The following is a 15,977-nucleotide window of genomic DNA, read 5'->3' as shown; positions in this document are numbered from 1 at the left end:
TAATGACGCGTCTTTACTTTTTATCAACTCATGGTATCTTGAGATATGAAAAGACGCGCGGTGCCCAGACATATCTGAAGGTATTGTAAATGGTATGGTAACGTATAGTGATCTTCGGGTTTCTTGTGCTTCCCGTGCCGGGTTGTTAGGTTGCTAGGCTGCCTGCCTTCATTGTCTATGCCAAGCAAATTGGGGAAAGCCGCCAAGTGCCCAAGAGATCTTCAATTGTCTGTTATTGATTGATGGTTGGTAGTTGGCGTTTGTCAACTATGGATCTTCTTAACACATCCATACCGACGAGTAACGCGTTACAGCCGCCCGCGCACAGCAGATCAGGAGGAATACCCCATAAGACCTATTGTACTTAGCTGCCTAGGTAGGTAAGCCAAGCCAAGATGGTTTTCAGCGGCTGCAATGCTGACAACTAGTTGCTTGACATGTTTAGGGGTGTTGGTGCACGTGTGGTGTAAGATCCATACATACAGACATGTAGGAATGTACATCCGTGATGCTATGGGGAATAAAGAGAGAGCTGACAGCTGGACTATGTGGATGTGAGTAGTATGGATGGATCAATCGTATGTATGAATTATGGTGCTATGTGCCTCGTATGCTGTAGCTAGTATACTTAGGTATGTAGTAGTATGGATATGTAGTATGGGGGATTGACGAAAAAGAAAGCTGCTTAAAAGAATTGGTGGATGGGAAGTCCGGAGATTGACACCCACATAAATCAATGTACTACCTACATGTAGGTATGTACCTATGTACCTAATCAAGTGTCCTAAACACATGGAGTCAGCACCCATTCTCCACTATAAAAATCCCAGCCGCGACATGTGGCCAGGCGTCGCACCGTAACCTAGGAGGTAAAATAAACTGGGTGTCAACTGGAAGGCACCTACCAAAATTCGTCAAAGCGTCAGGTACTACACTCACGCTAAGTCATTAAAGTTACTCACATGAAATGTACATACCCTAACTTTATGTTTCCTGCCTTTCTGACCTTTAGTAGAAAGTACCTAGCCTAGGCTTTTATTAGCAACCTGAAAATCCTGGATCCATTTGCCATCCAGCCACTGAAAATACAGAATCTAGCGGTCGAGTTTAGCGCCCCCGGTCGCCCGAAATAGTACACTTTTTCGTGTCGTACATATCGTAACATTATTGCACAGGAGGCTGTAAAATTGAAGCCTCGGAATGTATTCTTGTTAAAAAGGAATAACTTTATGAGCAATTGTAGGCTATTATATTATATATCTCCCTTGGGACCTATGTCCTACTTTGTGCACATAATGCATTTCATAATACATACATACACTGAGGCAACTTGGCTAAGCAGTTTTTTAAGGGAAGAAGGCACAATACGTGAAGGTTAGGAGGTACATAAGTCGATACATGGATGTATCTAGGGCAGGTACTATGCGGCGCCTTTCCGATACAGGGGTGAAAATGTATAGTACTTATCATTTCTACTCGACTGCAGGCATGTGGGATCCTTACAGTCGTACCTTGGTACTTTGGCCCACTTAGTCGATCGCGCTTTTCGTTGTACATGTGTCGATGGATCCATTGATGCTTTCGTTCGCCTGCACAAGTTTGTAAGTACAGTAGCGTAATTGCCTTTTTGTTCCTTTTCCTCCCACCAAGCACTTCCCGTCTGGATCAAATCCAATCCCACGATCAATCTCCCACTTTACCATCTTACCTCCGAATAATATAACATAACATAACGAATAAGAAACAATTCACGATAAACTCCCACCTATCGACGGTTGAATGGGTTCGGATCTTTAAATTTATTACGACATATACTATCTATTGTTTCGAGCGGTCGAACTTCATAAAAAAAAATTAAGGGAAAAAAAGAAAGAAAAGAAAAATTTCCATTGTTGTAATAAATACCTAGCTGCAACCCGCATGACGGCGACGGGTAACAACAGCAGCAACAACTCTTTCTAACAAAACTTTGTTCGCCTTAAATCCTAGAAAAAGTATTTTTTTTCTTCATAGGTAACTTCCTATGAATCCTGCTCCGGGACGGCTTGCAAAGTTTAAACCCACCTCTTTTCTACCCTTCGCCTTCGGCCAAGTTGTTCCACGCCAAGTCTCTAGAGGAAGGGTATAGAATCAGGTGTCTGTGTGTCTGTCCATCGTCGCCTTTGGTTGACTGGCTGGCTCGGAACACGCTTCTGGGTCTGGTCAGCAGTTACGGCTAGCGTATGCCTCGCGCTTCAGCATCGGCAAAGCGACAGCACGGTGCCTCGAACAACCATCGCGATACGAGACATGAGAATGGCTTGGTAGGCCCAGGGAAGCGCGTACCTAAGCAGAAATCTTTGAACCACCTGAACGGAAATGCGAAGCCACCTGCCGACGATGCCGCTATCCCCCCTGTTCCTATTCCCTCGACACCGCCTACTCCCTCTGCGAACGGCTACGCCAAACAATCTACGATCGAAATGCCCGCAGAACATAAAACTACTGAGTCGCTGAGAAGGGGCTCGCTTGGCGGCTATTCGGAGTCTTCGTCATCCGAGTCCTATCATTCTCACGTCGGAAATGCCCATCCCGAAGAAAACCATCGCCGGATCGACGTCAATGCTACGAAGAACTCCAACGTCCACCGCGACCCTGGCCCTTTTGGTGTCGACTTCGCTCTTACTGTTTTACGGTCGTGCCCCCTGCAGGATACTATTGCTATCCTCATTATTTTGATGCAGATTCCCCCACTTGCTTTGTCCGGCATCTATGTGCTCTTCACCTTGCTCACCTTCGTGACTAGCAACGGCTTGACATTTAATGATGTATTCGAGTGGAATCTAGGTGCCCCGTCTTTGGCGACTGTCGTCTGCGTTGATGGTATTGTCCTTTTGATCTGGTTATTTCTATGGGGTCCGATTCAGCACGTTATCCTCGACTTAGCGCAAATGGTTATTGCTTTGGGATTGGGTGGCGGTTCGAGTTCAAGAGACGGAGGGTCTATGAAGAATACTTTCATCTGCCTAAGCATGATCTTGTTGTCCCACGTTTTACGTCATACCAAGATGAAATATTCTCCTATAGGCTATCTCTTGGGTTCGAGCCGCTTCATGATCCCCGATTTCGACGATCCGCTTGAGTCTTTAGAGTCTATACGTGGTTATGATAAGGTCCAGACGGGGTGGTTTGGTTGGGTCAAAAGCATATTAGCTATTCATATTCTAACGCAGGGTCTGGTTAAGTACATACGCGATTGGTATTTACGGCGAGAAAGACGTGATACGCTAGCTCAGAATGCCGCCGATCCCGAGGCCGGGAAGTCATACACCGCGGAAAATGACGGTGGATTTTCAACGCCGGATAGCGATACTGCTTCTCTTCAGAACTCAACAGCGTTAACTACAAAAAAGAAAAGAAAACAAAGTGCTCAGATTAGGAATCGACAACCGCTTTGGGCAGCTCTAGCGAGCACAAAAATTGTCGTTGTGAAAGAATACGAACTTACTCATGCCACGGCGGAATCCGCAGGTTCGAATGCTACCGACATTCATAACCTAGGAAACGCCCCATTCAACACGGAGCCTGAACAGATTTGGATCACATATGTTGGGTGTGATGAAGTATGCTTTAACACTAGCTACTTTCATAATACATCCGAACCCGATGTTTCGCAGGATGGATCGAGGGTCGATCTTTCTAAGCCTTTTTACGTCAGGGTCAACAATGCGGTTTGGCAACCTACCAGAATGGTGCCGGTGCAGGATTTGGAGGGAGATGACATTCAAGGAACTCGGTGGAGCGGAGACATCTATGGGCTCACCCCTATGTCAAACTACGAGTGTGAATTCGTCAGCACGACGACACATGAGGTCTTGTTCTCGACGAGCGTTAGGACTACTCAAGCTAAGACGGCAGATGTAGATGTTAGCACTACGAAGTCTGGCCAGCGCTCTCTTCGACCTGATTCACCCATTACAACCTTGAAGACGTCCATCGCTGCAGCTGAGAGCAAGTTGGCCGAAGAGAAGGCGCGTCAAAAGGCTTTGCGCAAGGAGTTCCACCGGAAGGCGAATGCTATGAAGAAGGAGAACGAGAAGCTCTCTGCAGCAGTTCAGTCAGCCGGCACGGGTGACGACAAGTTACGCCAGAAAATCCAGCAGAACACCACCCAGCACAAGCAAGCCGAACAGGCGCTCATTAGTCTTGAAGCGGAACTGAAGGAGCTTGGGTCCATTCCCGAATCATTGAAATCTGCCTGGAAAGCCAAGCAGTCTACGTGGACTAACGAGAAGGCTAAGTACGATGGCGCTGTCGCCGCGTTTAAGAGCTTTAAGGCGTCTGTGGACCGAGGAATTAAGGCCCTCGAGGAGGAAAAGGCGAGTCTCCAAGCTAAGCGTACTAAGATCAGTAATCGTATTGCCAAGGTTGATGGTGAGCATGCGCGTATCGCCGACGCCAACGCTCGCGGTCTTGATGAAGCCGAACGTCGCCGACAGGCACGGGAAACTTATGAGAACGACATCGCCAAGGTTGAGCATGATCTTATCGCCAAGATCAACGAAGTTGAAACTGCTATCTACAACAAGGAACAGGATAACCTGGCCCTCAAGACGCAGCTAGATTCGTTCCATACGCAACAAGCGGCTTATGCTTATGCAACCTCGTATGAGTACCCTGATGCTCCCGGCCCGTTTTCCTCGCCGGGTCCAGCACCGCAAGCCCAACCAACTACGACTAGCGCAGCGCCGTATGACTCTACAGCTGCTTGGAATAACAGCTTGTACAATTCGTCGCTTTGGGGACCATCACCTCTTGCTCCTGGATTTGTGCCGCAGCCTACCGCGCCAAACGCTTCACACCCAACTACTAAATCTAGAGGTCGTTCATCGTCAATGCTCAGTGACGTATCCGGCTTCACTCAGAGCAGTGCGGCTGAGGACGAGGCAGGCAGTACGATCCCCGCTTTTTCACATATTCGGGATGGTTCTGGGTATTCAAGTATTCCTCCAGGATTCGAATACCCCACCCCGACTGGTCCTCGAAGCGGCCTCAATGGTTCAGCTGTAAGTGACGGCAGTGGTAGTCCTAGTGGTAGCATTGAAACTGGTAGCGAGGGAGACCCGATGAGCCCTGTATGACTTGTTAGGTTAGGAGCTTCATTCTCGTTTTTATTAGGATTAAGGGCCAAAGATTCTCTTCGAGGTTCCGCAGCGATTCGTTTTTTCCCATCCTATCTAATCATGCTGAGAAGTAGATTGGATTAGGCAATGAGAATACTGTTCTTTCATATCACTATCATATGAGCTACCTATTTTCTTGACTATGTGACTTGACTATCTGAGATGACCTACATATCATACCTCCTAACTACCTAGATACCTAGGTACCTAGAACGAATTTTGGATGTGACAGGGAGAATGCATCTAACTCTAAACACTGTTATGAGCCCGACTAAAACCTAGAAATTGACTAAGGTGTATGTGAATAGGCTTCTATTCTATTTCGATTGACTTCGATTCATATCTCCAGGCAAGAATACTCCATATTTTTTCTGAATGAGTCGCAATAGTTTTCTTCTTCCGGATAGGATTTTCTAGGAGTAGAAGATCCAGTCGCTGTTGGAGAATAAAATAAAGGGGTGGAGGTGTGAGCCACGGAATTCATCCCGAATCCCGTCCGCTGGAATGACTCGTCTTTGTTCTATATCGAGGAGTTACAGCCAATGAAAGCGCGGTAAAAGAGCATTTTGATTATATAAGCAGTGCTAGGATCGTCATAAGTCATCAGCCGCAGCTAAGCCCCTGAATATGAGTGGACGGACCATATTCCCGGCGGGATTCGCATATAACACATCCGAATGCCACTCTTATACAGCAGGGCAGGATTCGAGTGTTTCCCATCTCCTTCAAACTCGCAGGTACTGTTAAGACTCTGGCTCTTTGCTTCTTAGGTACGGAAATCGTTTTTCGTCTCATGCCGCAACACCTGTTTCCCCACCGCCGCCGACCGGGCTTTAATTCGTGATACCATCCATCCCTACCTGTCTAGCCTACCATAGGTGGTAGTACCGTACCATAATCGCCTATTGCCCTATCCACTTACTCGGGGTTCAGCCCAGATAATCTATAGGTTACGGTTACCTGGGGATAGATAACTAGATAATCCAGATAATCGCCAGATGGACCTCGATCCGACTGGTTCGAGTCCGGGAGTAGTACCCGGATCCCGAAAGTCCGTTCCGTACGGTCAAGCATGCACCAATTGTTCCAAGGCGAAATGCAAGTGCATTAGCCGCGGCGGCGGCGGCGCCGTGTGCGAACGATGCCAACGGCTTGGCAAGGAATGCATTCCGTCTGTTAGTGTCCGCAAGCGCGCTATTAGACGTCCGGCTGCCGAGAGAACCGCCCATCTAGAGGAAAAACTCGATGATCTGGTTTCGATACTCCGGGCCCAGGCTGCCGGTAGTGGTTCACCAGCATCTGTGGCCGCTTTTCGGGCCGCTGCTGCTAATGGTGACCTACCTGGTGGCCCTGATGTTAATGCCGCTGCTGCTGCACTGGAGTTGGACCCAAATATCAGTGTGGTACAAGGGATCCCCAAGATAGCTTCTGGCAGTCATCCGTTACCTATGTGCCCTCCCCCCGCCGAGGCTGCACTTTGCGAAAGGTACCCCACTGCGGCCTCATACCCTACTCCGTCGTCGGTCGCCTCATCTCAGGAAAGTAGTGTCTCTCCAGCCGAGGCAGAAGAAATTCTCCGGTCGTTCCGAGATCAGTACATCGAGTTCTTCCCTTTCGTATACATACCACCCGAGACAACGTTAGTATCACCACCCTCCCTTGCTATATATAACCATTCCACACAATTCCCCAACTTATTGTTACCTATGTAAGACATCAAGTGTGACTGACTTTAATTTAGAGCCGCACAATTACAACAATCAAGGCCCTTCTTATGGTTGAATATAGTGGCGGTATGCTGCAAAAATCAACAAAGAAAGCTGGCCCTCGGTCACAAAATCAGAGAACATCTAGCCCAGAGGATGTTGATAGACCTAGATCGAAATATCGATTTACTACTAGGACTACTCGCTTATCTTGGATGGTATGTGACTCAACTTCACTCACCTATCCATGTATTTATATGACTTCATCTAACACGTAGCTTAGGGCAATGCACCACTTCAATGGCAAGCCATACATCAATGCCTGTGCGGGTCTAGCGCTTTCCGTAGTCACGGATCTTCGTCTCGATAAAGCACCACAAGAAAATTATTATAAAGAACTTCATTGCTTCAAACCATCTTATCCTTACCCTAAGATACCATTCTCATCAACTCGCTCGAATGAGGAAAGGAGGGCTACCTTAGCCTGTTTTATTATTGTTACTAGGTATGTCCAATGATCGTCTAGCGTGCATCTGAAGATGACTAGCATTCTAACGTATGTAGTATCTCGAACTTCTTAAGGACCCAGACAATGCGATGGACTGCCCATATGGAAGATTCCCTTCAAAAGTTAGCTTCAAGACCAGAGTCTCCACAAGACGAGGTTCTTGTAGCGATGGTAAAGGCATACAAGGTCCAAGAAGAAGTTGCGCAGATTACTTGGCGGACGGTTGAGCCTCCTGGAAACCCCATGTCGCTTAAGGCGCCGCCGGCTATATACGTTAAAGCACTACGTGCGAATTTAGAAGCGATTAAAAAAGATCTGCCACCGTCGCTACAAGATAATAGTATGTTCATCGCTTGTTCCCGGTTTCTTTGGTCTTCGTAACTAATACTTTGACAGAGGTGGTCACTTCACACATTTACGCCGCAGAACTATCGATCGCCGATATGTCCCTCTGGCACGTCAGCCCCTGGCTCACCACAAACCCTGCGAAACCTGCGACTATCGGTTCAACCGGGTGCAGTGGTATCGATCTAGGCAAACTAGACGCATACTACACCAGTCTGCAAGCCAGCAAGGCCTGTCTCGAGAACTTCATGTCCTTCCGACCCGACCAAGTGATGTGCTTTTCCTTCTTCCCGACACTTCATTTCGGCCGATCGGCACAGACCTTATACCGACTGATGGTGGTGGACGATCCGGAGTGGGACCGCAACATTGTGAAAAATAGCATCGATTTGATGGCGGTTATGGAGCGGACGGCGAATCAATACGCTCAGGTAGCGTCTGCGTGTGGGTTGGAGGTTAGCGATGACCCTGAGTTTACGGATTACTTCACGAAAGCGTCGAATGCGTTACGAGCTACTATTGTGGCATGGGGCGCTACGCTTGAGCAAACGGGCCTTGGATCCGGAACAGGAACGGGACCAAGCGCGGGTGTTGCAGCAGGGCCGAGAGCAGCTTCTACAACGGTCGATCAGATGCCCCAGGAACCAGTTGTCCCTGAGTTCATGAGTATGGATTGGTTAGAGGACCCATGGTTGACGGATATGCTGCAATCTTGGGAGGGGAATGGGAATTGATTTAGCATCGTCATCGTCATTATCGTCATATAAAGCGCGGCTCAATCTGACGCTGGTTCTAGGTAGCTGTTTGGCTACGGCGTCTTTGTACTATAGGATACCCAATTTTGGCGTCTCGGTTGGATTGAGTAGAGGGGAGAGAAACATGCATGGGAATAGCATCATTCATTCTTTCGGGGCGATACAAAATCAATTTCAATTCAATGTAATATTCTGACCTGACGGGGGGCGTGCCTCACCCAATACTTCTGGACATATACGTGCTTGAGTATCAAACAAGAGATATGGGGATGGATAGCGATCGCTTAATTGTGGAACAACGTCTTGCGTGTAGTGGGTATAAGCGACGCCATCACCAACAAGACCTAGGATGCTCGTGGCTAGCTCAGCCAGTATTACCTAATGATCCCGTCACATATTTTCGAACTCCGGCTCATGCAATCCTACGTAGTACCAGGCTTCCATTAATTACTAAAAATATCACTCAATTCCGGAGCATCAGAGCACCGTCCGAGACTTTCAAGATTCGGACCGGGTCACGACATTCATGCTGTACGATATGCCGTACCTTGCCTACACGGCTTCTCGCACGCGTTTCATGCATGATACTTTATGACACTCCCGTGTACCCAGGTAAGTACTATACGCGACCCTCACCATTGTTACAAATCTACAATGTTACTTCTCAGTGTCACGCCAAGACGCACATGTCTACATACAACCATATATTCACACGTATATATAAGTCCTGTAACGAATTGAATCCCGTAAAGTTACTAAAGAAATCTAGAAAATCTCCTAATCACCACTCATTTCTCCCCACCCGTACCGTCGCTTAGACGATGGCGAGCGGAATTCGGACACGGGGTTGGTTACGGCCGGGTGTTGGTCCAAGCCTAACTCACGAAGCGGAAACCCGTCAGCTCTTTCCCATAGACAGCGGTTTCTGCGTCGACCGCAGGCTGCCAAATTATTATCTGCAGTGTTTATCGGTGTGTTGGTTAAAGATTGAAGTTGCATATTGGATAGTGAACCATGGATGAGCAGGCAGACAGTTAACTAAATGTGGACGGGGTATGGGGGGCTTCTGTTTATATTGCCTATTTGGTATACATGGGTGCTTAAGCCTCTTCGCCGTGGGCTATCTTATATATTCGACATCCATTGCGTTTCCTCAGCTTCTGAAAGGCAAGGTCGCTAGCTCACCTCCGGATTGGCCGTCAAGTCTACAAGCAAGAGACTGGAGATTCCACACACTTAACGTCGTTCAATTACTACTGTTGTTTCTTCGGCAGACTTGACTTTGGCTGACTTATCATTGCTCTTACTCCCAACCCCGCGCTCAGTATACTCACTCGGACGTACTTGCTGCTTAGCACACGGACAATCGAAGGAGACGCCATGGAGAAGACCACAAACTTACAAGAAACCGTGCATTCGCCTAAGGACGAGGGCGGCACCACGCTGGGGTTGTCACTAGACAAAGCATGGGCCCCTAAAACAGAAGAAAAGGCCGAAACGGAAGCGGGAAATGACTCGACGGGGGACGCACCGGAAGAGAATCACGATTATGTCACAGGGTACAAGCTCGCACTTCTCTTGGCAAGTGTGACAACGTTCTTCTTCTTGCAGATGCTGGATATGTCGATTATCAGCACCGTAAGTTGGCCCCTAGTTGTCTTCATCTCTCACGAAGATTTGCGCGCTGACGTACTGTTGTATTATAGGCCATACCGCAAATAACATCGGATTTCCACAGCTTGCCAGATATCGGATGGTACAGCGGTGCATATCAACTTACAAGGTATGTCGCATCTCCTATCACCATCCCTTCTGGAAGTCAAGTCAGTCAATTTGGGTACATTTGCTCACCTAAACTGCCCATAGTGCGACCCTCCAACCCCTAACCGGCAGGTTCTACACGAGAGTACGCGCAAAATGGGTATTCCTATTCTTCTTTTTCATCTTCGAGGTTGGCTCTCTCATCTGCGCCGTCTCTAAATCATCAGTTATGTTCATCATCGGCCGCGCGGTCGCGGGTCTCGGGGGTTCCGGTTTGCAGAACGGTGGTTTGACGGTTATTGCGGGTGCGGTACCCTTGGAGAGTAGGCCGTTTTATATGGCGTTTATGATGGCTTGTAAGTTCTTCCCCTTTTTGCCTTTGCCTTTATTGATATGCTGATGCTGACGTCTGCGCGCGATAGTTGGACAACTCGGCCTGATCGTTGGACCCCTAATCGGAGGTGTCTTCACGCAATACGTGACCTGGCGCTGGTGCTTCTACATCAACCTTCCACTCGGCGGCGTCGCTGGTCTCTTTCTCGCCCTACTACACGCGCCGGACCAAATAAAGAAACCGCAGGTCTCATTCTCGCTCCTGCGCAAGGTTATCCCTCAACTCGATCTCCTCGGTTTCGCCATCTTCGCCCCTTGCGCCGTCATGTTCCTGTTGGCCTTACAATTCGGATCCTCCGACTACCCCTGGAACTCGTCGACGGTAATTGGTCTGTTCGTGGGCGCGGGTGTTGCATTCCCGATTTTCTTGTATTGGGAGCATCGCCAGGGTGCCGAAGCCATGATACCGCTTTCGATGGTTAGGCAGCGGTATGTGTGGGTTAGCAGCATTCAATTCGCTTCTCTAACCACAAGCGTCTTTGTTGGTGGCCAGTTCTTCCCGATCTACTTCCAGTCCGTTAAGGGCGTGGGGCCGACATTGAGTGGTGTGTATATGTTGCCTGGTATTTTGTCTGGACTTCTGTTCGTCCTTATCTCTGGATCTCTAGGTAAAGCCACTCAAACCATCAATCCTAACTTCCTATTACTATGAGTAAGGATGAGACCTTGAAAGAATAGTAGCTAACGATAAACAGCGACAAAAGTTGGTTACCTCCTTCCATGGGCTCTATTCGCTGGAGCGGGTACCGCAGTTTCCGCTGGTCTGATATCGACCTGGGGCCCTGATACTTCTACGGCGAAATGGGTCGGTTATCAGATCCTGTACGGTGTCCGTGGTTGTGGTTTACAAGCCGGCGTAATCACACTTCAAAATGTCCTACCACCGGCTCAGGGCGCATTGGGCATCGCATTTCTCATCTTCTGCCAAAACATCTCGACAGCCGTCTTCTCTGTAGTAGGTAACACCATCTTCACACAGTCTCTAGTCAAGCAGATCACAGCGTTGGCACCATCCGTCAGTCCGGCTGCAGCTCTGGCGGCTGGTGGTAGTGCAGAAGCAGTGCGCGCATTGGCGCCACCGGGAAGTCCGGAGTTGGCTGGCGTTATCCAGGCCTTCGCCAATAGCTTCGATACGGTATGTTACTTGCTGATCGCTGCTGCGTCCCTAAGTTTTGTGGCGTCGTGGGGGTTCGGTTGGATCGATGTGAGGAAGAAGCCGGAGCCCGGGAAAGGAGATGTGTAAAACTTCACTTAATTGTTGAGGGATTTACTGTATATTATTGGGAATAGAAGGTACTTTCTTCCCTTGGCTTGGGAGAGATTGTCACGGGCGCTGGATGTCTTCGAATTCGGTAGCATAGATTAGAATCACCTCTCTACCTAGGTAGTTTGAGATTCAAAAGATAGTGGATATTTCGATAGTTACTTTTAATCTTCAAAATACCCTTCTGGATATATTCTCTTCGACTGACTGGTTTGTCAATAGAGTTGCATGTGACATTCATATTTGTATGGCTTGCTGATGTATTGATGAGTATTACGAAATGGGAAATAATGATGACATCGAAGCAATAGTTCCTCGGCAAAGGCTTAATCTGTCGATATCAATTTCGAATAACTGGATGATCGAGTGCGTGATCCGATATTGGACGAATGTATCGGTGGGTCGACACATGATAACATAATAACTCGGTGGGCTGGGGTTACACCTTGAAAGCATATGAGGCGATCCACACTTGTGATAAGGTATGGGTTTGTTTATTCTTCACGATGATGAGAGCCTCGGCTTCTCGGCAGCTCGGACCATTCCTGGTGGAAATTATCAGATAAAATGTAAGATAAGAAAAATTATATAATAATCTCTTCCTACCAGTTACAAACCTCATTTGAATTTTTCTCGACTTCAGAAAAATCGAAAATGAAATAAGGCTTTCGGGTGTCGACAATGGTATGACGGATGTATCGTGGATGGGTGACTTGGAAAGATTTGGGGGTTACACGTGGAAGAGTCAGGGGTAAAAAAAAGGGACAAGGGTGGGGGAACCGATGTGATTCAGCCACAACTCAGCCATACAGCACTGTCGAAATATCGAGATCCAATGAATTAAGCCACGGTCGGAGTCCTCCAAATGCAAACTTGCGGTGCGCCAGCCCCATTCAAACATGCTAGCTTCCGGTTAGCCTGCAGATGTTTGAGACACTAGCAACTCTCAACCAATCATTCTTAATAAATTAACTCAATATGGGGATTATCTAGGGCTATGGAGGGGTGTGTCGACTCACTACCATTCTTTACTTCTATATGTACCTATAATATTAGGTACATTTAGTGGGCTTGACAGGTTTGACAGGTACTAACTCTAGGCTGTGAATGCTTAGTGTTACTTGTCAAAGGTCACCAACTCACTCTTAACGAGTGATGAGTTGTGAATAACAAACTCATCGTAATGAATAAAATAAAGGTATTGACTTAACCCAGGCTTTGCCGGGAAAACCATTCTATTTACTCTCATTCCTTCTTTATTCTATTGTCAGTGTATTTAGGTTACGCTCTTTATCGTCACAGCAATCTTCGTTTGACTTACCCAAGGGGAATTACGGGAAACGAAATAACTATTCGATAACCAACTGCTCGAGGACAATGCCATTCATTCCTGGTACTCCCGAGTCTTTACTAGGCCGATCCGACTCCAAGAACCCAGCTACAACATGTCGAGGTATTACTTCAGGAGGGCGACCTTGTCGACGCGACTTGAATTCATCCCCAGGATCCTCACCTGGCATTCCTCGAACCAAAGTCGGTAGACTGCGCGTAGACGATCCGAGTAATCCTAATCTATACTGTTGGCAACATAAAGACCAAGCGAGTTTATCTGCGAAATCCAGCCCAGGACCAAGAAAGGATTGTACACCTATTCTCGAATCTCGCGATAGTTTGGATACTCTCTTCGGTCGACTTGGTATAATCGAGGCACAACAGCAGGGAAAGAAACCAGGACATAACTCTACGAAGCCGGCAAAACATGGTGACGATCGATACAACGAGAAAATCTCACAACCGCATAGGCGAAACTCGAAGGTGAAGAAGGAATCAACTTTTTGCTGTTGTTTTACGATTCCTGAAATTGAAGAAGAAGAACGTCCTTCTCGACCGCAACCTCGACCGTTACAAGCCGCACCCGCGAAACCTACCTCTTCTAGACCACCCGCGAGCCAGCACTTATCGATCCCGTCCGCGCATCCCCGACCGAGCACCGACTCTTCGAAGCGACCCTCATCCAAAATGTCGCAGCAATCACAGACATCGCAGTACCTATCGTTAATCCCACCGACAGCGTTACCTCAGACAGCTTCGCTGCTTATGGCCGAACTAGCGAAACCCGTGTCGCAGCAAGATGAGCCGGGTTACATATACATATTTTGGTTAACACCCGAATCACAACCATCAACCCCTCCCGCCGAAGCCGCGCGATCGCTCCTCGCGCCACCACGTCCCGATGGTCGTCAACGACGAACGAGCGATGTACTGGAATCATTTGCCGTGAAGGAGAGTAAGACCGGGAAGAACGGATCAGCTAAGAAAATCCTGTTAAAAATTGGTCGAGCGTCAAACGTACAACGACGGTTAAACGAATGGACACGCCAGTGCGGATACAACCTCTCACTAATCCGGTACTATCCCTATATCTCGTCGAGTCAACCCTCGACGCCACGCAAGATGCCGCATAGTCATAAAGTCGAACGCCTTATCCATCTTGAGCTCGCGGGTGCGGGGTTACGGGTTAGTGATCGGGCGAATTGCGATGTCTGTGGAAAGGCGCATAGGGAGTGGTTCGAGATCGATGCGAATAAAAAGAGTATTGCGATGGTGGATGAGGTGGTGAAACGCTGGTCGGATTGGGATGAGTCGAAGGCTTGATTACCTACTAAATATTACATTATAAAGGCATACGATATCACGACGCTATGAGAGTATGGGGAGTGGGGTGTGTTTAGGCATGGCTAGGCGTTTAAGGCATGGCATAATGGAATACTTAGAATTCGATGGACATAAGGGTTCCTGACTCGGAGTGTCGATGAGACGTTGATAACTAGTGCTCCCTGTTTTCGGTAGTCTAAACGTGGTTTCATTGTCCGATCTTGCCCCTTGCGTATTGAATTACTACTACATATCGTGCGAGTACAACTGAATTTATTAGAGTGCCTTGAACAGTGTGGATGGTAACACTTGTTTAATAGCCTCTAACGGTCTTTTGGGTCACCACGGCTAATTATTACGTCCGGCGAATAATATAGGTGCCAACTATCGTAATTTAGTAGCAATGCATATAGGTTGGTTTCTATGAGAACTCATCAAATTGCCCTGGTGCGATCTTTCTTAATATGACACATCAACAGTAATCATAAGCCTCCGTCAGTGCCAACCCAGCCCCAAAGCACGTTTACTGCATGTCAGCGGAAGGGACTGCTACTTTTTAGTGCCATGTAGCGGTGCGGCACGGCCTATGGGACTGCGGGAATCGTCTTGTTCCCTTCCTACATACATTAGGAAGATCTCACTACACATCGCTCCATGTAGAGCGGACCGATCTAGATTAGATCCGAGCCGCTTAAACATCGAAAATGAAGAAGCCACTTCATCATTATTTTATGCATCTTCAAGAGGGGATCGGAAACAATATTGGGGAGGTTGGTTGGATTCATCGGATACATACACATATACATGCACGAACTCCGTGAACGGACCGCCCAATCCTCAATGTATTGTCAACATAATCTCGAAGGATCGCTACACAGAACACAAACTGTTGAAAGAGAACCTTGAAAGGATCTTCGAAAATTTCGGTTGCAGGATCAGCAATTGTATGTCGGCTCTTATCGACCGTAAGGGACTTTACTACGACCTAATCCGCATGTACTGCTGCAGCACATAGAGTGCAATGCTACCTCGTGCTTTCGCGGCCGAATCCAGGTCCAGTTGCCTGTTCTAGGATGATACGTATCTTCCACACACATTCCATACGAAAACCCAAGGGAGCTCGTGCTTCCTAGCGTTGCTTTTCTCTTGGAAGGATGCGTACTAAGATATTTTTCCACCGTCGGAGGTCGTATCGACGACATGACTGGTCAATCAGAGTCTTCCACCTTAAGCCACTTGCTGACATGCTTCCAGCTATAGGTAGGATATTAAAATGATTCCCTCGTGGCAAAGTCTGACAGCTGTTTGCTTGACACCTCGGTAGTTTGATCCATTCCTGTGCTGTCTTTCTCCCCTTGTGCTCGGGGTCTTTCTGTACTACTCGCTTGTGTAATAGTTCCGACGCGCCGCAGAGAAGCAGAAGCGCAT

General features: G+C 47.8%; 4 protein-coding genes across 4 annotated transcripts; all 4 read left to right on the top strand.

Annotated features, from left to right (window-relative positions):
• Positions 1-1,643: 1,643 nt before the first annotated feature.
• Positions 1,644-5,564, top strand: F4822DRAFT_393912 (uncharacterized protein). The gene has a single exon (XM_051457326.1). The coding sequence runs from the start codon at positions 2,223-2,225 to the stop codon at positions 5,118-5,120; it is 2,898 nt and encodes a 965-aa protein (XP_051316423.1). The 5' UTR covers positions 1,644-2,222; the 3' UTR covers positions 5,121-5,564.
• Positions 5,565-5,899: 335 nt separating this feature from the next.
• Positions 5,900-8,672, top strand: F4822DRAFT_393909 (uncharacterized protein). The gene is made up of 5 exons (XM_051457325.1): positions 5,900-6,801; positions 6,904-7,086; positions 7,152-7,373; positions 7,433-7,716; positions 7,773-8,672. Exons 1-5 carry the CDS (start codon positions 6,161-6,163, stop codon positions 8,453-8,455), a joined length of 2,013 nt encoding a protein of 670 aa, XP_051316422.1. The 5' UTR covers positions 5,900-6,160; the 3' UTR covers positions 8,456-8,672.
• A 934-nt stretch (positions 8,673-9,606) lies between these two features.
• Positions 9,607-12,103, top strand: F4822DRAFT_156884 (putative MFS multidrug transporter). Its single transcript, XM_051453100.1, has 5 exons — positions 9,607-10,114; positions 10,183-10,259; positions 10,343-10,593; positions 10,660-11,238; positions 11,326-12,103. The coding sequence occupies exons 1-5, from the start codon at positions 9,857-9,859 to the stop codon at positions 11,871-11,873; spliced, it is 1,713 nt and encodes a 570-aa protein (XP_051316421.1). The 5' UTR covers positions 9,607-9,856; the 3' UTR covers positions 11,874-12,103.
• An 829-nt stretch (positions 12,104-12,932) lies between these two features.
• Positions 12,933-14,934, top strand: F4822DRAFT_393898 (DUF1766-domain-containing protein). Its single transcript, XM_051457324.1, has one exon. The coding sequence runs from the start codon at positions 13,272-13,274 to the stop codon at positions 14,547-14,549; it is 1,278 nt and encodes a 425-aa protein (XP_051316420.1). The 5' UTR covers positions 12,933-13,271; the 3' UTR covers positions 14,550-14,934.
• The last annotated feature ends 1,043 nt before the right edge of the window (positions 14,935-15,977 follow it).

The sequence above is a fragment of the Hypoxylon trugodes genome (assembly GCF_022578975.1).
Source record: "Hypoxylon trugodes strain CBS 135444 unplaced genomic scaffold F4822scaffold_3, whole genome shotgun sequence".
Taxonomy (NCBI): Eukaryota; Fungi; Ascomycota; class Sordariomycetes; order Xylariales; family Hypoxylaceae; genus Hypoxylon; species Hypoxylon trugodes.
The sequence above is the reverse complement of the archived record's forward strand: the minus strand, read 5'-3'. Positions and strand labels throughout refer to the sequence as shown.

What these genes read in the sequence shown, in the direction of transcription:
- F4822DRAFT_393912 (XM_051457326.1), top strand. Translation starts at nt 2,223, where the DNA reads ATGCCTCGCGCTTCAGCATCGGCAAAGCGACAGCACGGTGCCTCGAAC.
- F4822DRAFT_393909 (XM_051457325.1), top strand. Translation starts at nt 6,161, where the DNA reads ATGGACCTCGATCCGACTGGTTCGAGTCCGGGAGTAGTACCCGGATCC. An exon ending in TGTTTTATTATTGTTACTAG is followed by an intron (nt 7,374 to 7,432) that starts GTATGTCCAATG and finishes TAACGTATGTAG; the next exon opens with TATCTCGAACTTCTTAAGGA. An exon ending in ACCGTCGCTACAAGATAATA is followed by an intron (nt 7,717 to 7,772) that starts GTATGTTCATCG and finishes ATACTTTGACAG; the next exon opens with AGGTGGTCACTTCACACATT.
- F4822DRAFT_156884 (XM_051453100.1), top strand. Translation starts at nt 9,857, where the DNA reads ATGGAGAAGACCACAAACTTACAAGAAACCGTGCATTCGCCTAAGGAC. An exon ending in GGTGCATATCAACTTACAAG is followed by an intron (nt 10,260 to 10,342) that starts GTATGTCGCATC and finishes AACTGCCCATAG; the next exon opens with TGCGACCCTCCAACCCCTAA. An exon ending in TATGGCGTTTATGATGGCTT is followed by an intron (nt 10,594 to 10,659) that starts GTAAGTTCTTCC and finishes TGCGCGCGATAG; the next exon opens with TTGGACAACTCGGCCTGATC.
- F4822DRAFT_393898 (XM_051457324.1), top strand. Translation starts at nt 13,272, where the DNA reads ATGCCATTCATTCCTGGTACTCCCGAGTCTTTACTAGGCCGATCCGAC.